This window comes from Pelophylax lessonae (assembly GCF_965119305.1).
Source record: "Pelophylax lessonae genome assembly, chromosome: 4".
NCBI lineage: Eukaryota > Metazoa > Chordata > Amphibia > Anura > Ranidae > Pelophylax > Pelophylax lessonae.
This window is the reverse complement of record NC_138771.1, coordinates 24,995,257-25,016,207: the sequence shown is the minus strand read 5'-3', so window position 1 is coordinate 25,016,207 and position 20,951 is coordinate 24,995,257. Positions and strand designations below refer to the sequence as shown.

General features: G+C 42.7%; 1 protein-coding gene across 1 annotated transcript in view; it reads right to left on the bottom strand.

Annotated features, from left to right (window-relative positions):
- Positions 1 to 5,174: 5,174 nt before the first annotated feature.
- SNRPA1 (small nuclear ribonucleoprotein polypeptide A') overlaps positions 5,175 to 20,951 on the bottom strand; it is a 25,028-nt gene continuing 9,251 nt past the window's right edge. The window contains exons 2-9 of the mRNA XM_082253202.1: positions 20,040 to 20,187; positions 17,009 to 17,087; positions 16,845 to 16,891; positions 14,357 to 14,459; positions 11,374 to 11,453; positions 10,803 to 10,875; positions 5,586 to 5,679; positions 5,175 to 5,306 (exon numbers count right to left, since the gene is read on the bottom strand). Of these exons, the coding sequence (XP_082109328.1) occupies positions 5,233 to 5,306; positions 5,586 to 5,679; positions 10,803 to 10,875; positions 11,374 to 11,453; positions 14,357 to 14,459; positions 16,845 to 16,891; positions 17,009 to 17,087; positions 20,040 to 20,187 (698 nt within the window). The 3' untranslated portion in view covers positions 5,175 to 5,232. The remainder of the gene's footprint in view (positions 5,307 to 5,585; positions 5,680 to 10,802; positions 10,876 to 11,373; positions 11,454 to 14,356; positions 14,460 to 16,844; positions 16,892 to 17,008; positions 17,088 to 20,039; positions 20,188 to 20,951) is intronic.

Genomic DNA, 20,951 nt, shown 5'->3' with positions numbered 1-20,951 from the left:
GCAGTAATGGGAGGTGGGTAGGGGGTGTAGACAAGGGGTGGGAAAATGGGAGTTCCTGCACCTATTCTCTGATGGGGAAAAAAAAAGCCCTGCAAAACAGTGAAGTGAAAATAAATCCCTCTAAAGTGAGGGAATCCTGGGGTGTCACCAAAATTAGTGTACCCCATGAGAACATTTCCCCTCTATTGTTGTGGGGACAACCCAAAATTTGGGATTTTCTTTTATTTTCACTTTTGATGATAATGGTAAAGATGACAAATAGAGAGGCTGAATCTCCCTAGCAGGGACACAGACCGCAATAAAAACTGACAAGGGTTCTAATCTCTCTCCACTCTATCAAAACCTACTTAAATGGGACTAAACCCTCCTATCCTTTACAGCCAAGGAAGCTGCTTCTGTTTGATCTGCAACTGCCATGGTACTGCACATGTGATCAAAAACACCAGCTGATTGACCATTTAGTTGGGAGCAAAGCAAATATCATAGTTACATTCCCAACATGTTGGAAATTTAGCTTTTTTTTTTTTTTTTTAAACCATTTAAGTGTTTGTAAACGATCAACTTGTAAGGCTCCATTCACACCTGGGCATTTTTGAGCGTTTTTCAGCTCCAAAAACGCTAAAAAAAAAACGTTCTAAAACGCCCAACAAGTAAAACCCCATTCATTTAAATGGCCCCTGGTCACATCTGAGCGTTTTAACGTCTGAAGCAAAACGCCTGTAGCTGAAAAAAGTACATGAGTTTATTTTTGGGCAGATTACCAGCGTTTTTGAAAGATGTCAATGCCTGCCTCCAAAAACGCCTGAAAATCACGGTAAAAACGCGCAAAAACGCTACGCTCAAGTGTGAATGCAGCCTAAAATAGGGTTGCATTCAGTTTAAAATAGAAATTAAATGCAAAACATTTGTGTATAGGTAATGTATCAGAGCATACCAGAGAGAGTCAGGAAAAGTCCTATTTGGGGTGTATACATCTCCCAGGCTTCTCTCCTACTTCTTCAGGGATCTCTGATCCACGATCCAGTGCGGATCTTGGTCCTCTCCCTCTGCCAATTTAAACTCACCTGAGACAGACAGCCAGTGCTCTCATCCTGGGAAGTCAGACAACTCCTGTCTGTGAGAGCAAAAGGTTGGTAAAAACTTTTGTGTATGTGGAAGGTGTATGCTTGTTCTGCCTGTTAGTTAGGGCCTGTTTGGGTATTGTATAATGAATGCAGAGACACGGCTAGGTTTGTGTTTTTATTATTTTTTCCTTGATTGTTTTTCTGAAACCCTGTACAGCACCTGTATATAACACAATACCACACTGTTTTGTCACTACCTCACTGGATTTGGTATCTGTGCCAGAGAGACTACTTATCCCAGGGAGTTTTGTACCTGCTATCTGTTCCCCAGCTTACATATGGTGGAGGATGCGGGCAGCTGTAGTAGGTTACTACTTAAAAGGGTCAGTACCTGGAGTTACTAAACATGGAGAAAATCTTTTAACAGTTGGCATTTTCGAACGCTGCACAGCAGCAAGCAAACTCTTTACTTCAACGGATTGGTGCTGTAAAAGAACAAACCCAGTTGTTTGAAAAATTGGCCAGTGCTGCAGAAACAGACAGAAAGGTGCTGGCTGGGGTGGTACAGACACTTGCACAAAAGTCTCCTGTTAAAGCCGAAGGGGTTGGAGACGGCTCCTCAGCCATCCATGTGGGTCGTTTATTGTCCAGGAGGACTGCTGACAATGACCCAGAGGCCTTTCTGGTTTCTTTTGAGAGAGCCACAGAGGGAAGGCTGGTCAAAGCCTAGTGGGCAGGACTGTCGCCCCCTTACTTACTGGGGAATTGAAGAAGGCCTATTACAATTTGGAGTCCGCAGATGCAGGAGAAAATTAGATGGTCAAGCAGGAAATCCTGGCGCGTCTCGTGTCACCTTGGCCATTCGAGCACAGCAGGTCAACAGCTGGTTCTTCCAAGATGAGAGGCCCCCCAAGATCACAGATGTTTGACCTAATCCACCTGGTGCAGAGTCCCTGTCTGGACCACACTAGTGGAGCATGTGGTCATGGACCGATTCCTGAGGTCACTACCAATTCCCCTGCAGAAGTGGGCGAGTCAAGGGGACCCCAAGCCAGCAGACAACCTAGTGAAGCTTATTGAGAGGTACTTTGCTGCAGAGAGCCTGGTCACCACCCCTACAGCCGCACGGAATTTCCACCCAAAGTCAGTCTCCCCAGGCAACCGGTAAGACTGTTCCAGGGGAAGTGGGTGGTAAGCATGGCAAGGAGGGGGGGGAGGAATTTTTGGTACTAGTGTCTTGCAACCCAAACAAGGGAAGCCCTGCCCGTCAAACAAAACTGGGGCAACATCAGGTGCTTACGTTGCCAGGAACTGGGACATGTTGCAGCAAACTGTCCATTGACAGAGGCACCCATGCAGTGTGATGAATTTCTTAGAAGGCAGTCTATGTTTGCTGCTGTTTCATGCGCTGCAGCGCCAAGTGTAGGAAAGTACTTGTGCCAACTGACTTATTAATAAGCCTATTATGGCCTTGCTGGACTTGGGAAGTCTGGTGACTTTGGTTAAAGCTGAGATGGTTGAAACTTCAAATTTTAATGCTAAAAAACTTGCTGTGATCTGTGTACATAGGGATACCAGGGAGTATCCTATAGCTACTGTTGAATTTAAATCTGACTTGGGTACAGTGACCCCATCTGGTCAGACTTGTGCCCCACTCAGTGCACAAGGCCATCATTGGTAGAGACTTCCCTAAGTTTTGGAAACTGGGATCGTCCCGACTCGGTCCCAGTAACTAACTCAGTGGCCGTGACAGAATTCCTAGCCAGCACCGACAATGTGGGTTCAGGAGACTCCTCTCAGGGTTCCCTGGGGTTTTCCTTTCTCAGTTATGGCAGGAGAACTGGAGGAGCCTGAGGAAGCCCCCACAGTCACTGAAGGTGGACAGCCTTCTGCTGACCTGGAGGCTACATTAGAGTTTGCTGACCTAATGTGCACAAGGAAAACTTTGGTACTGAGCAGAGAAAAGACCCTCCCATTGCCAGGGCCTAGAAAAATGTAGTAGTAATTAATGATGTAGCTGTCGAACCAAGGGACAGGCCCTGTTTTCCTTTTTTCAGCAGCAATGAGGATTTATTGGATCATGTATATAAAAAAGAACAATGACATTTTTGAACAGTTAGTGGTCCCTAAGCCCTACGGACGAGTGGTGCTGGAACTTGCCCATTGACACTTGCTAGGAGGTCATTTAGGGGGTGGAAGAAAAAAAAAAAAAAAAAAAAAAAACACCTCTGAAAGGGTGTTACGCAGGTTTTACTGGCCCTGGAAACCAAAAGATATTGACGATTGTCAATCCTGTGTGTCAAATGTCAGCCCCACTACCGAAGTCCTTTAGTGCCCTTACCAATTACTGAAGTGCCCCTTTGAGAAGATCGCCATGGACTTGTGGGGACGCACTAGGGATCGACCGATTATCGGCAACACCAATATATCGGGGGTAGATATGCACTTTCCCCGATATATCAGAATCGGCCCATGAGGTTACCAATATTGCAGGAAAGTGCTTGTGAGGCATCACCCCGGTACCGGCGTCCATAGCCGACGGTCGGCTGTCTTGTAATGACAACCGATGCGGCTGAGAAGCTGCTCGGCTGTCATTACAAGGAGCGGGAGGGGACATTCGCACATACGCTTTTTGCGATTTTTTTTTTACCAAACATATGTAGCATAAAACAAATTGGCCGAAAATGTTAAAAAAAAATTTAGATTTTTACATTTTTTTGGGGGGAATTTCATATAAAAAAAAAGTGAAAAATATTGTTATTTTTGCAAAATTTACGCTCTTTTTTTGTTTATAGCGCATGATTAAAAAAAATAAATAAAAATCGCACAGGTGATCAAATACCACCAAAAGAAAGCTCTGTTTGTGGGAAAAAAAAGGACGTGAAATTCGTTTAGGTACAGCGTCGCACGACCGCGCAATTGTCCGTTAAAGTCACGCAGTAAAAAAAAAAAAAAAAAAAAAAAAAAACGCAAAAACCCCCCTGGTCAGGAAGGGGGTAAAATCTTCCGGGGCTTAAGTGGTTAAAGAGTATGCTAAAAAAGGTTGTTGACAAGGATGGAAAAAACTGGGACTTCCTGATTCTGTAGTTGCCATCAGGGAGGTAACCCCAGTGATCTACGGGGTACTCTCCATTCGAGTTGCTTTATGGGAGACCCCCCCAGAGACTCTTAGACATAGGCAAGGAAACCTAGAAGGGGGAGCAGACACTCCATAAAAGTGTCTGTGAGCATATCGCTCAAATGCAGGACAGGATAGATGAAAGCGTTGGGGAGGTCAAATACAAAGTGTATTAACCAGGTAAAAGGAAGCCCCAGCAGATATACCATATAAACCTGTTAAAGCCCTAGAAGGATAGGCAGGAATTGACTGAGGACCGTCCCTGTAATGCCTAGGGGTACTGGGTCCCCTCTGGTCCCCGAGGTCACGATTCCAGACACCCCATCTTATTCCCAAAAATAGTAAGCTAGAGAGTTCCCGATAAGGAATAGAGAGAAATTTTCCTGCAAATAGCACAGAGACTGAAGAAAATAAACTGTTGCAGTTCTCGTGGGTCCGGAGGAAAACACAATCAAACTGAGGCTGAAGGTATGACTGACTTTTTTTTTAAAATAATGGTGGACTAATGAGTTTGTTTCAGGTGGGAGGAGCCCATCTCTCAGGTGCTGCCCTGGAAGACGGTTAGAGAAAACACCATTTCTGCAATTGATTGCATGTAAACTGGATAACTAGGCTAAGTGCACCACCAATTCTTTGAGAAATAACCCTCAAAAGCCCCATGGACTTAGGCTCCATTCACATTAGCATGTCCCTAAAGTCGCACAATTTCCAGTGTGACTTTGGAGCAGAACTTTGATGTGACTTTACATTCTCTGGACCAAAGTTGCATTAAAAAGTCGCACCAAAGTAGTTGAGGCACCTTTTCAAAGTCGCTGCCACTTTAGGTCGCACCAATTTGAACAGGTGTCACTGAAAAGAATGGGCTGAGAGACTTGATGTCAAAATGTCGCACAAGTGTGAATGGAGCCTAACACACAACCATGCCCCCAAATATCTAGGTCAATGATTTTATGCAAAGGAAGAAAGGTAAAATACAAAAAAAACTTTTATTATAGTAGTAAAATTTACAGGGAGAACATTTACAATGAAAACAAAAAGCAATAAAACAGTTTAGGACCCATTAGCAACCATCTCTTCCTCCATTTCTTCATCATCAGCTTCCTCTGAAATGAATACCTCATTTCCTATGAAAGAAAAAATGGAACATAAACAAGTAAATCTTAAAATACAGATAAAAGGTTACCATGTTAAATCCAATATATCCCAAACATTTGGGAAATGGATGTACTGATTGGATTACACCGGTACAGACAGAGAAAAGGTGGCACACTTCCAAAATGAAAAGCTACTTATTCAGTTGCTTCCACAAATCTTGCTATCGAATGACTAGATGTGCAGACTACACTAGCCCTACTCTGTTTTTACTTGGGTTTTAAAGAAATATAAAATGACACTCCACTTACCAAGTGAACGGTCCTTGCCGGGAATCTGACCAGACTGTAACAAGCCTTTGAGTCTTTCTACTTCTGCCAGGGTGGTAGCATTGGCAATGGCATTCTGCAAAGACAACACAGCCTTTGTCTCAGAAACAAAGAAACAGAACAGATATAGGATCCCTAGCATAGACAACATATGTGCTGTCCCTAAACACTTACCTGAGCCTGATCTCAATCCAGCGATCTGCACGAGAGCAGTTGCTCTCTCCCTCCTCACTAGCTCAGACCCAGCAGTAGGAGCCATTGGTTCCCACTGCTGTCAATCACAGCCAGTGAGGAGGGAGCAGGGTTGAGCCTTGTTCTTTGCGTCAATGGACATCCAGGGCAGGACCCGGATGCAAGCTCGCAAGAGTGCCCCCGTAGCAAGTGGCTTGATATGGGGGTACTCAGCAGGGGGAGGAAGCCCAGAGCACCAGCTGGGGAACCAAGAAGAGAAGGATCAGGACTGCTCTGTGCAAAACCATTACATACAGTGCCTTGAAAAAAAAAAGTATTCATACCCCTTGATATTTTCCACATTTTGTCATGTTACAGCCAAACACCTAAATGTATTTTAGAATTCCTTCTAGATTGTAAGCTCTAACGAGCAGGGCCCTCTAGTTCCTCCTGTTTTGAATTGTATTGTAACTGTATTGTCTTCCCTCACATTGTACAGCTCTGCACAAACTGTTGGCGCTATATAAATCCTGTATAATAATAATAAATATTTTATTGAGATTTTATGAGATCGACCAAAACAAAAAGTGCCACATAAATTGTGAAGCGAAAGGAAAATGATATAAAAAAAAAAAAAAAAAAGTGTGGTGTGCATTTGTATTCAGCCCCCCTCCCCAAGTCAGTACTTTGTAGAACCGCCTTTCACTGCAATTACAGCTGCAAGTCTTTTTGGGGATGTCTCTACCAGCTTTGCACATCTAGAGAGGGACATTTTTGCCCATTCTTCTTTGCAAAATAGCTCAAGCTCTGTCAGATTGGATGGAGAGTGTCTGAATAGCAATTTTCAAGTCTTGCCACAGATTCTCAATTGGATTTAGGTCTGGACTTGGACTGGGCCATTCTAACTTATGAATATGCTTTGATCTAAGCCAGGGGTCTTCAAACTATGGCCCTCCAGATGTTCAGGAACTACAATTCCCATCATGCCTAGTCATGTCTGTGAATGTCAGAGTTTTACAATGCCTCATAGGATGTGTAGTTCCACAACAGCAGGAGGGCCATAGTTTGAGGATCCCTGATCTAAGCTATTCCATTGTAGCTCTGGCTCTATGCTTAGGGTCGTTGTCCTGCTGGAAGGTGAACCTCTGTCTCAAGTCTTTTGCAGACTCTAACAGGTTTTCTTCTAAGATTGCCCTGTATTTGGCTCCTATCTTCATATGAATTCTGACCAGCTTCCCTGCCCCTGCTGAAGAAAAGCATGCCCACAACATGCTGCCACCACCATGTTTCACAGTGGGGATGGTGTGTTCAGAGTGATCTGCAGTGTTAGTTTTCCATCATACAGAGTTTTGCTTTTAGGCCAAAAAACTACATTTTGGTATAATTTGACCAGAGAACCTTCTTCCACATGTTTGCTGTGTCCCCCACGTGGCTTCTTGCAAACTGCAAACAGAACTTCTTAAGGCTTTCTTCTTGCCACTCTTCCATAAAGGCCAGATTTGTGGAGTGCATGACAAAAAAGTTGTCATGTGGACAGATTCTTCCCCCTAGCTGTGGATCTCTGCACCCCCCAGAGTCACCATGGGCCTCTTGGCTGCTTCTCTGATGAATGCTCTCCTTGCCAGGCCTGTCAGTTTAGGTGGATGGCCATGTCTTGGTAGGGTTGCGGTTGTGCCATACTCTTTCCATTTTTGGATGATGGATTGAACAGCGCTCCGTGAGACGTTCAAAGCTTGGGATATTTTTTTTTAGAACCAAACCCTGCTTTAAACTTCTGCACAACTTTATCCCTGACCCGTCTGGTGTGTTCCTTGGCCTTTATGATGCGGTTTGTTCACCAAGATTCTCTAAATACCTCTGAGGGCTTCACAGAACAGCTGTATTTATACTGAGATTAAGTTACACACAGGTGGACTTTTACCAATTAGGAGATTTCTGAAGGCAATTGCTTCCACTAGATTTTAGTTAGGGGTTTCCGAGTAAAGGGGGCCGAATACAAATGCGCGCCACACTTTTCTGTTTATTTTTTAAATACTCTATTACAAAATTTATCAATTGTATACAATATGTAGCTGGTCACACTTTTCAGATATTTGTAAAACAAATAAAAAAAAAATATACATACACACATACATACATACATATACATATACATACATACATATATATATATATATACATATATACATATATACATATATATATATATATATATATATATATATATATATATATATATATATATATATATATATATATATATATATATAAACCATTTATCATTTTCCTTCCACTTCACAATTATGTGCCACTTTGTCTTGATCCATCACATAAAATCCCAATAAAATGCATTTACGTTTTTTTGTTATTTTTTTTATGTAACATGACAAAATGTGGAAAATTTCAAGGGGTATGAATACTTGTTCAAGGCACTGTGAGCAGGAAGGTATACCACGATCGTTGAAAACAAAAAAATCCTTTAGTATCACTTTCCGACCGTTCAAAACTTACATACATGGCAGCAAGGTGGCTCTGCTGTGTCGGATTACGTACCTAGTATGTGACCCAACACTTCTGGGTGTAATTAAACACAGCTGGAGCTGTTCTGCAGGTACCGGACTCTGGGCACCCACTGATCAGCCAGAATGGCGGTCTGCCTATGTAAACCAGGCAGATCACCAATCTGACAGAAGGGAAGGCATGGATCCTGTGTCTCTGCAAAGCAGGGACTAGGATCCATGTTTTCCCCTAGTAAAAGCACCTCCCACAGTGCAATAAAAACACAGGATAGGAACACAGTTAACCCTTTTGATCGCTCATGACTAACCCCTCCTTCCCAGCCAGTGTCAATACAGTGAATATTTTTAGCACTGATCACGATTATTGTCACTGGTCCCCAAAAAGTGTCAGCGTCCGCTCACAATATCGCAGTCCCTCTATAAGTCGCTGATCGCCGCCATTACTAGCAATTTTTTTTTTTTTTTTTAAAAAGGACAGACATTTTATGTACAGCGTAGCATGACCGCGCAATTGTCAGTTAAAGTAACGCAGTGCTGTATCGCAAAAAATGGCCTGGTCATGAAGGGGGTAAATCTTCCGGAGGTCAAGTGGTTAATTTCTGTCCATTATATGTGCCTAGAGTGGAGCTTTAACCACTTAAGCCCCGGAGGATTTTCCTGCTAAAAGACTAGGGGGTATTTTGCGATTCGGCACTGCGTGAATTTAACGGACAATTGCGCGGTCGTGCGACGCTGTACCTAAACGAATTTGACGTCCTTTTTTTCCCACAAACAGAGCTTTCTTTTGGTGGTATTTGATCACCTGTGCGATTTTTACTTTTTGCGCTATAAACAAAAAAAAAAAAGGAGCGTACATTTTGCAAAAATAGCAATATTTTTCACATTTTTTTTATATGAAATTCCCCAAAAAAAAAAAAATGTAAAAATCTAAATTTTTTAACATTTTCGGCCAATTTGTTTTATCCTACCTATGTTTGGTAAAAAAAAAAAAAATGCAAAAAGCGTATTTTTATTGGTTTGCGCAAAAGTTATCGCGTTTACTAACAAAGGGAAAGATTTGTCATTTTTGTTTTTTTTTAATGCGTAATGGCGGCGATCTGCGATTTTTTTTGCGGTACTGCGACATTGCGGCGGACAGATCGGACCCTTGACTGACATTTTTGACACTTTTAGGGTTACCAGTGACATTACTACAGTAATCAGTGCTATATATATGCACTGTTACTGTAAAAATACACTGGTAGTGAAGGGGTTAACTTTATTTGAGAGGGAGGGGCTGTGTGTGTCCCTAGGGGCGTGCTTTCTACTGTGATTGGCTGTGGCTTGAGCTGTAAGGACACTGATCAACGGATCTACATAGTAGATCAGTGTGATCAGTGTCTTTACACCGAGGAGAATGACAGGTGGCTTGTTTACACAAGCCGCCTGACTTTCTCCCTCTCCCCCGCCAATCGCCGAGTGACCGGCGGACATCGGGTCCGCCAGTCACACGCGCGCGGGGGGGGGGGGGGGGTCCGTGACCGCGCGCTCGCTCCCCAGACCCTCCCAGGCTAGTGACGTTCATTAACGTCACTCTGCCTGGCAGGGGCTGACCGCCGCAGTAAATCTACTTGCGGCGGTCGGCAAGCGGTTAAAGCAGAACTTAAAGTGGAGTTCCACCCAAAAGTGGAACTTTCGCTTTAAGTAGTCCTAACCCCCTGACATGCCACATTTGACATGTCATTTTTTGGGGGGGGGGGTACCTAGTTTTGACAGGTACCCGCTCGGAGCGCCGCGGCGCCCTGAGTGGAAGTTCTTCTCTCCCCCTCCCTCCCTGCAATCTTCTGGGACATGTCAGAGGTCCCAGAAGATTGCCTGCCAATCAAGATGCGCAGCTCAACTCGCGCAGTGTGTACCCGGCTGTGAAGCCGCAAATTGTCACAGCCGGGTGCCCACAGCAGTGATGCTGGCGCCGCAGAGACCAGAGGGAGAGGATCGAGGCTTCAGGTGGCCGCATCGCTGGATCCTGGGACAGGCGAGTGTGTGTTTATTAAAAGTCAGCAGCTACACTTTTTGTAGCTGCTGACTTAACACAGAAAAGGCTGGAACTCCGCTTTAACTCCCAAAAGGGGGTTAGTCCCACTTTAACATTCCCTCCTCCTCAAGCAGAATTTTGTAAAAATTCTTTGTTTGGTTTTTTACATTTTTAGCACTGCCTGCAGCCACCATTTCAGCCTAGCCAGAATGATGTGTATCTGGTCCTGCAGCCTCCGGGAATACTTACATCACATCTCCCAGGAGGCTGCAGGATCGTCACAGAGTGGCTGACGGGTGGTCTAGCACATTATTAGACCCAGAAGAGGCAGTCAACTGAAAAGGACCAGGATGTAGGCTTGGGACCTGCTGTGTGGCACCCAAACTCTGGATTTGTTACGTAGTTCAGTATGTGCTTTGAAGAGCACTATAGCACCAAAGGTAAGTGAGAGGGGGAGTGGAGTACAACTTGAATGACAAATTAGACTTTTAATACCTTAATAGCCTCTACATCCCCGGGAGAAGGTCCAGTTTTCTTCTTCTCTGCTAAGCCTGCACCAGGGGTGAATCTGCAACAACAAAAACTATGGAGTGAGGTCTTCATTCTATTCACATAAAACATCATCTGCTTCTCTCAACTTTCAAAGGTGACACCATGAAAGTGATTTAAAACCAGTGTAGTATCTTATCTTAGTTAATAGCTGACACAAAAGAACAAAAAGAACTTCTTCATAAGCACCTTATATTGCACAGAAAAACAGGGGCACCCTATCAACCCAATTATTGGAAAGAGCTTGCATTATAAATATTTTGAAAAGGTGACCAGAAATCAGACTTGATGAGACAACTCATCAGAAGGATATCCCATATGGCACACTAACAAAGCATCTTGATGAGAAAAACAAAAAGTTGATAAAACTTAGGAAATTAAAAAAAAAAAAAAAAAAGGAACAGACTTGCATGACATTATCACCATCCACCTCTCCTATAAGCAGATTTAGTGTTTCTGTACAAAAAGGTGCTTGTGAAGGAGACTTTCAATTTGCAGAGACAATTTTGCATCTTACGTTTTTGATCTCTTGGCAATATCCTTTGCAAGCTCTGCACCCCGCTTGCCCTTGAACATACTCGCTGCCTCCTCTCGCTCCTGAAGCGATACCATATACAGAGTTAATTGAGAATCAGATACAGCAAATGGAACACTGGGAACTGACTGCTCAGCAGTCTTATACAGAGCATTACAAAATCAGGTGTATGGCTTCACAATTATCCACAATAAAAAAAAAAAAAAGAAATATCAAAAAAAACAAACAGGACTGATCAGTTTGTTTTAAAAATAGATTTGGTTTTAGGTTTCCAGATATCTTCCTCCACCATCTCAAAAAGGGGTACCGTCACCAAACTGGTTTCTCCAACCATTACTCCTGGAAGATGTGATATTATTAAATGCGTTGTGACATCACCACATACACCGGAAGGGACCCTGGAGTTTTACTTATCCCGTTTTTTTTTTGTTTGTTTGTTTTTTTAACAGTGCTGTCTTGCCACATTTGCTTAGATGTGCATTTTTAGTACCCTTTAACCACTTAAGCCCCGGAAGATTTTACCCCCTTCCTGACAGGGACTATTTTGCGATTCGGCACTGCGTTACTTTAACGTACAATTGCGCGGTCGTACGACGCTGTACCTAAACAAATTTGACGTCCTTTTTTTCCCACAAACAGAGCTTTCTTTTGGTGGTATTTGATCACCTGTGTGATTTTTTGATCATGCGCTATAAACAAAAAAAAAAGAGCGACAATTTTGCAAAAATAACAATATTTTTCACATTTTTTTTATATGAAATTCCCCCCCCAAAAAAAAAATGTAAAAATCAAAATTTTTTAACATTTTCGGCCAATTTGTTTTATGCTACATATGTTCGGAGAAAAAAAAAAAAATTGCAAAAAGCGTACTTTGATTGGTTTGCGCAAAAGTTATCGCGTTTACTAACAAAGGGAAAGATTTTTGTCTTTTTTTTTTTTTTTAATGCGTAATGGCGGCGATCTGCGATTTTTTATTGCGGTACTGCGACATTGCGGCGGACAGATCGGACCCTTGATTGACATTTTTGACACTTTTGGGGTTACCAGTGACATTTCTACAGTAATCAGTGCTATACATATGCACTGTTACTGTAAAATTACACTGGCAGTGAAGGGGTTAACTTTGAGCGGGAGGGGTTGTGTGTGTCCCTAGGGGCGTGATTCTTACTGTGATTGGCTGTGGCTTGAGGTCTAGGAACAGTGATCAACGGTTCTACTTAGTAGAACCGTATGATCACCATTCTTACACAGGGGAGAATGACAGGCAGCTTGATTACATCAGCCGCCTGCCTTTCCCCCTCCCTGACGATAGCATCCGCCGGTCACATGCATGGGGGGTCCGTGACCGCGCAGGAGCGGGCCTCCGGCGGCGCTCGCTCCCGAGACCCTCACAGGCTAGCGACGTAGACCTACGTCGCTCTGCCTGTGAGGGGCTGACTGCCGCAGTAAATATACTGTGAGCGGTCGGCAAGTGGTTAACTACTTGCCTACTGGGCAAGTTACTTCCCAGGCCAATTGTCAGCTTTCAGAGCTGTCACACTTAGAATGACAATTGCGCGGTCAGGAAACACTGTATCCAAATGAACATTTTATCTTTTTTCTCCATACAAATAGCGCTCGCTTGGTGGCATTTTATCACTACTGGGTTTTTTTTTTTTTTGCTAAACAAATGAAAAAAAGACTAAGAATTTTGAAAAAAAAATAATTAAATAGCAAAATTTTATAACAAACTATCAATGTTTTCGAATAGGTATTTTTTTTCCTCCTTCACTAATATGCGCTGATGAGGCTGCCCCGATGGGCAATGGTGGACACTGTTGGGATAACACTGATAATCAGTGCCGATGTCCCTTTTACACAAGTCGGTTACCAGCTCTCCTCTCCTCATGCTGTCATGAGGAAAGGAGTGCTGATAACCGACTTCCGCTTTACATCGTGATCAGCTGTGATTGGACATAGCCGATAACATGGTAAAAAGAAGTTGAATGGCTCTTTACCTCAATCTGTGATCAGCAGTGTCCGTTAGACACTGGTCACAGAGTGAGCGATCACGGAAGGACATCATTATAGAATTGTATTCTGTTAATATCACAAATGTTAATATGAATTTATTGGTCAGACATTATTGGCACCTTTAGCACAAAAAAGCTCAAGAAAAATGCATCCCTTTAAATTCTATGTATGTCTTCACACTGGTCCGTTGCAACGTTAAAAATCCTGCTTGCTGCATTGTCGGTCAGTTTAAAAAAACGGCACCAAAAACACCTCTCCCTGTTTAAATGCATTGAAAATGCAGCAAGAATGCATCAATAATGCACCTGTGTTACGTTTTGGATTTATATGACCTATGAAAAGCACACACCATCAGTATAGTAAAATCGCAGTATAGTTGCATGCATTTTCGGTGCCATTATCCTTTTTCTCTTATTGGCAAAATGCCGATAACACCATTTTCGGCAGCCGAAATTTCGGTGCATCTCTAGTACATATTTGCACACATGGAGTTATGGTTGGAAAAACAGTTGGGTGACAGTAACCCCTTGAGGTAATGGACTCAGGTGGAGGAAGATATCTTGAGACCTGGCTGAGTGACATGCAATTATGTGCAAGGCTTTATATGACTTCTCTACTCAGAATCATATGTGTCTGGTAAGCATTTTTGGATGCCTTTGTTTGTATGGTGGTGGAAGCATTATGGTGTTGAAGATTGGATTCGTATATTGAGCACCTGTCTTTATTTTAAAGACTTTACAGTATTTGGACAATTTATACATTTACTTTTTTCTTTTTATGTATGTAGAATAGTTTTGGTGTAGCTTGTATGTAGTTATTTGCTGTGGAAAATCTCTCATAACATGCTAGCAGCTCCGAAGAATAATCAATTTTTTGTAAAAAGCAATATATAATCGTTAACATGGGTGAAGGAGGAAGACCCAACATTTAAAACTGCCACCAGGGAACTCACTTTTAGCCTGACTTTCTGGAAATCCAACACACGGACTTGTGGAAGTCTGAAGATCACATACAGTCTGTAATGTCGCTTGTTAATGACTGGATTCCTTAACAGACTGAAAGATAAAGAAGTACAAAGAAAGGGCAATGCAGCAAATACTCAAGTAGTATACTTTAAATATCCTTGAAACTGCTTTGAGGTTCTGTGCCTCCTTCCTTCCAGCTGGGAGTGCCAGCAGCCTCCGGGTACCATCATCTCCGCACACTTTTAAATATGAAAGTATTAACATGGAGTTCCAGAGTAAACATAACTAGTCTTACAAGTGCTCCCTCCCCCTCCTAACACCTATAATTAGGTATATATGTGTAAGAAAAGGGATATACAATTACCCAATCTCAGCCCACTCTGGACACATGATCCGGCTCCCTGGGAATGGATACAGGGGAGAAGAGGCATCTCCTACAGTGGATGGGCCATAGGAAGCCTATGGGTTACTTCACTGCTCCAGGCTTTACCAGCTGTTGTCGAGCGCTCACTCTTCTCCTCTGCAGCCACTGCTGGCTGACAGAGGGGAATTACATAAGCAGAACAGAGCAGGCTGAAAATGAAAATAGTTAAGTATATACATCCTTCTTACAAAGGTCAGTCAGAATAGGCGTTAAGAGGGGGAAGAAGCACTTTTAAGACTAGTTAGGTTTAATCTGGAATTCTACTTTAAAGTCTGACACAGCTGATGCCTTGTGTAGTAGTAAGGAGACACTCCTCCCACTTCTTCCATCTAATGCATATTGACCACTTATGGGGCTTTATCGATTAAAGGGCTCTACGATTAATCCCCAGTATTGAGAAAAATGCATTAGTAGGGTGGATAGAGTGTCTTTGCTACTACTGCTAGAATAAAGTTTTTGTACACAAGGGATCTGTTGGTGTGCAGCTCCCCTACAAGCTGCACACATAACCAATGACTGCAACCCTGTCCACTAGGGCTGAACGATATTCGATGTAACATCGAATATCGTGCTGCGGCCGTGGGCGATATTCACATCGCCGGATCATGCGATATTGGGAATTCAGTGAAGGCAGAAGAATACAGTCGTCCCACATGTTAAATCCGGTGTTCTGCAGCTCTCCTGACTGAGCAGCACGCTGTGAGCAGCGGCACAGGGAACCAATCAAGCGTGCCTGCACACCTGATTGGTTTGCTGTGCCGCTACTCACTACGTGATTGGTTCGTTGTGCTGTGGGGCGGAAGTGTATTGTGGGGAACTGGGAGTGTGCTAACGGTCCGAAGGAGCTGCCTGGTGAAGAGGACTACAACTCCCAGCGTTACCCCCACTTTCCGCGTGTCCGTCTGCCCCCATCCAGAGAGATTCCCCCCTGACTTCACAGCCCGATCATGAGGGACAAACAGAAGAGGCGGAGGGAGCGCACCTGGGCTGAGGCTGCCAAGAAGGTACCAAATACGGAGGGGAGGCGACTGTACCATGTACACCAGGAAGAGGTGGGTAATATCGCAATATATATCGTTGGGGAACAAATATCGCAATGTGATTTTTTTCCCCAATATCGTGCAGCCCTACTGTCCACTACATTATATTTGGGATTATGCTGTGATAGTCATTTCATTTGCGTAGTTATGTATCTATTTAAAGGTGTGTGCCAAATGTTTACCTTCTGCATGGGATCTCTTTTTGGTAATATAAGCGGCTTAGTTGTACAGGATAAAAGCTAAATACACATTGCTGAGGTCATTATGGTATTCAACAACGCCCCTTCCTGAAGTGACCCAGCAGTTTATAAATAAGATCTCTATTGACAAGAGAGTAGCTATGACTAATGCTTTGTAAGCCAAAATGTGTTAGATTTCTGCTGTACACTGGACCACGTGAGTTTAAAAAAAAAAAAAAAAAAAAAAAAAAAAGGATGTGGAAGGACTACAGCGTTGACTTTTTCATAGCTTGCTTGAACTCTTAAAGTGATATTAAAGACTCTCTCTTTTTTTTGTAAATAAGAAATATGTCATACTTACCTGTTCTGTGCAATGGTTTTGCACAGAGCAGCCCCAATCCCTCTCTTCTTGGGTCCCTTGTGGGTGCTTTTGGCCCCTCCATCCTGCCCCCAGAGTTAGCAGCTTGCAATGGGGACACCCTAGCAGGCTCATTCACAAGCCACGGCTCTGCGAGTCCATTCACAAACAGAGCTTGGGGCTCGGCCGCCGCCCCCTCTCTCTGCTTATTGGCTGTGACTGACAGCAGCGGGAGCCAACAGCTCTGGCTGCTGTCTCAGTCAATGAGGAGGGGAGTCCCCGGAGGGCCAAGGCTCTCATGCACATCGATGGAGAAGAATTGGGCTCAGGTAAGTATTGGGGGTGGGGGTTGATGGCTGCTGCACAGATGAGATTTTTTTTTTTGCCTTCATGCGTAGAATGCATGAAGGTACAAAACCTTGAGCCTTTACAACCACTTTAAGTGGATGATCCAGGACAATCAGTGCTACTTACCTGAGATAAGTGAGGTTTTTAAATGTAGATAAATTGTCCAGATCGCCCTGTGAGGAAAATACAAATATGTTAGAAATCTGAACAACAAGTTACACAGAAATACACAAAATCACAAGCACTGTACAGACAGAGGGAATTTGAGGTTTTGAAAGAGGGGAACTTACCAGTTCCATGATACTGTTGTTGGTGAGAATAAGTTCTTTTAAATTAGGCAACATCTGCTCAAGACCTTCTCCTATACGGCTGTAATAAGAAAAAAAAAATCTATTGCATTTGGAGAACACTGCTATATACTGCATAATAAAGGTTTCATGTCTACATTGTCAACATTCATGCCTTAAGCAAACTAATGTCCTTCAAAGTGTGCAAACCAACATTACTGGAAATGTGCATGCAACATGTGATGCCTGCACTCATCTTGCAATTCCTTAAAACTCCTGATGATGTCATTGCGAAAAAACAAGTTGGGTGTGGCTTGCTGATGTCACTTCTGCTTAAGGACTTCTGGCTAATGGAACGCAGATGAGTAGCATATGCTGGGAGCACCATTACAAGTGATGTATGCTTGTGTAATGGGAGCACTTATGTGAGTAAATTTATATTGGTTTTAATGCAATTTTAAATAAACGGCATTACGCTAAGTGGAATTGCTTGATTCTTATCTCTCCATATAAAAAAATAAATAAATAAAAACCATGGCTTGTAAAAAAAAAAAAAAAAATATATATATATATATATATATATATATATATATATATATATATATATATATATATATATATATATATATATATATATATATATCTATATCAGGGAAGCACGGAGTGTTTGCATATAGATCACTGAAGAACCTGGAAATTTGAAGCACTGAGCACTTTTTATACATTCCATGATTTTTTTTCCTTTTTCACACCATGACTTTTCATGTATATGGACTTAATATATGCTTAAGACACTAGCAGTATAGTTATTTAAAAGGCACGGAGCACTTTTACTGATTTATGAATTTGATATGGTTTGTGTGATGGTTTAATGATGTTTAGCACTTTATTCTGAATTGATTCACAGTAATATATCATTGGGGACACAAATAGTAGCGCTGCATACATCCGAACGTGTTTTAGGCTATCCCTATTGGGCTTAGCCATTTGTGCAGGCAGCTACATGTGCAACTCAAACGTTAATACTGTAGCGCAGGGTTTATATTGTAATTTTTATATGCGTGAATTGGATGCATCTGATCTACATGACATTAGAACCGAACCGGCTTTCTATGGAGCTGGTTTACATATGTCCAGGCCTGCTGCAGTCTGTTTTTTTTTTTTGGTTTGTTTTTTTTTTAAAAAGAGCCCTGTACATTTTTCAGCACGGTTCAGGTGCGAATTCAAGTGTCATACACTGTAAAAATGTGCATCTGAACCAGTAAATAAAACTGCACCGGATGCCTTAAAAAAAAAAAAAAAAATGCAAGGCCCAGACATGTGTGAACCAAGCCTAATGCAATTTTTGAGAAAATGAATAAATTGAAAAAAATAAAAAAGGTTTCATTTTCCACATACTAGTGTCACCAGAGCAGTACAGCTTCATCATTAGACTGGTGAAGCGGTGATACCGACTGGTGACAGTATGGAAAATAAAATAAAAATATAATTGTAATAACTTACACACACACACATACACACATATATATATATATATATATATATATATATATATATATATATATATATATATATATATATATATATATATATATATACACATACATACACACTTTTTTTTTTATACATCCTATCCTCAGATGCTCAGTACTGTAGTGGCACTGTACTACTCTGGGGGGGTGATCAGGATTTTTTTTTTTTCTTAGCACGGTTATTGCTTATACAGTATAAAGCACAAATATTGGGCAGTATCAGCCAGTTCCAACATTCGGCCCATGTGTACAGAAGCTGGTCCGGCTTCTGTCGAAGGGGCATGACCGAAAAAAGTTTGCCGGTTTGCATTTGATCAGCGCTCTCAGTCAATGACCCTGTGTCAGAACACAATAGCTTAGCGGGGAGATAACTGTACAAGCACTGGTTTGTTAGTAGAGGATCTCCTCTCAAGCCATTCAGTTTTTTTCTTTGTTCAGCCCTCTGGGTTGAAAAAAAAAAAAAAATATATATAATATATAGTGTACTTTAAAGCGGAGTTCCAGCCATTTACTCACCTGTCCAACGGTCCAGCGATGCGGCCGCCGGAAGCCTCGATCCTCTCCCACGGCGCCGGCATCACTGCTGTGGGCACCCGGCTGTTACAGTTTGCGGCTTCACAGCCGGGTGCCCACTGCGCATGCGCGAGTCGCGCTGCGCGCCGTGATTGGCCGGCAATCTTCTGGGACCTCTGACGTGTCCCAGAAGATTGCAGGGAGGGAGGGGGAGAGGAGAACTTCCGCTCAGGGCGCCGCGGCGCTCCGAGCGGAAGTGGGAGCGGGTACCTGTCAAAACTAGGTACCCGCTCCCCCCCCAAAAAAATGACATGCCAAATATGGCATGTCGGGGGGTCAGGACTCCCTAAAGCGGAAGTTCCACTTTTGGGTGGAACTCCGCTTTAAAAGCAATAGTTTTAGCTGTCATGAATGGGTTAACCATTCCTGAACAGCTTGCTTACTGTTGGGATCTGTGATTGGTAGCCAGGTGCCATGTGATTTCTTTGGGCCAATCACAACAGTATGCAAGCTGTTCATGAATGGAAAGCCATTCATGACAGGTTGCTTACGTTGTTATGCGATCGCTATGACCAAGGATAGGGATCACATGGTACCCGGTTACCGGCAACGGTTGCGCACTCCTGCCTGTTCTGCCCCACTGCAGTATATCTACAGGAACGGAGGGGGGAATAAGCGGTTAAAATGTACCTTTTTGCAGCCACACGTTGAGCGGTCCTAAAGTGGTAAAAGAAATAATGTTTAAAAAAGGGGAAAGGGGGGGAGAGTCTTGATGGACCACGTGATCTTTACCTGCCGTCATTCCTCTGTTATCCAAAACCCTAAAAAGTATTTCTATCTGGTTTGTCAGATGACTCATTGCAAATTCTAAATAGAAAAAGTGTTCCTACTTCAGTCACATAACCAATAAAAATAGAAGCGCTCCTAACATTTGATCAGGACTTGATCATACGAGGTAAAAAAGTAGAACACCTAAAAGGAGAACTTACCATATCCTGTTGTTGTTCAATAATAAAGTCTTGAGCCTCTTTAGTAAAGGAAATCCATCCACCTTCCTTATCTCATTGTCTGAGAAATCAATTGTATCAAACTGGTCCAGTGTGGCCCCAAGGTTCTCAATAACTGGGATTTTGTACCCTGTAAACAGAAGAGAAAATGTCTATTGGAAAAGATTGATCACAATAAAGAGTCCTTAGTTTAATTGGAGTGTTTTTCTAGGCAACCCAGATTGCAGGCAATTAGGGAAATGATGGGGTAGAGGCAAGGTTTTTTTTGCTGTCTGCATCCTCATTTGAGAGATTCACCACTAAGCCAGAATGATTTGAAAGGCAAAAATTGTCGCCGGCGCCCTCTGCCCCTTTAAGAGATTAAGGATCCCGGGACCAGAGGTGGGGTTTATGATCATGTGACCACTGATTGGCTGTAGCATGATCGGAAAGCTCCCGTTCACAAGCAGCGATTAGGAACTTTCCATTTGACACGGGTACCTGTGCCGGGAGTGCTCTCTTGGCATAGCTCTATTTGCCCCAATCCACACAAATATGCGGTCCTTTGGCGTCAAGGCCCACTGGTCGAGAGGGCGCATATTTGCCGGTAGTGGGCGCCAAGGGGTTAATAATAGGTTGGACTTCCACTTTAAAAATCTATGAGACGGCACTATGCAGCCTTCCAGATAGAGGTGCGCAAAATGGAAATTTTGTCACAGAAACAGAAAATAGAGGATACACTTGGCCGAACGTTATAAATAATTGTATTATATTTTACTCTTAATATCAGTAATTTATTGTTGGCCATTATTCCTTTAGCGCCAGAAAAATGCATTTCTTTAAATTCTATGCATGTCCTCACATTGGTGTGTTGCGCTTCTGTTGGGTTAAAAATCTTGCTTTTGCATTTTTGGC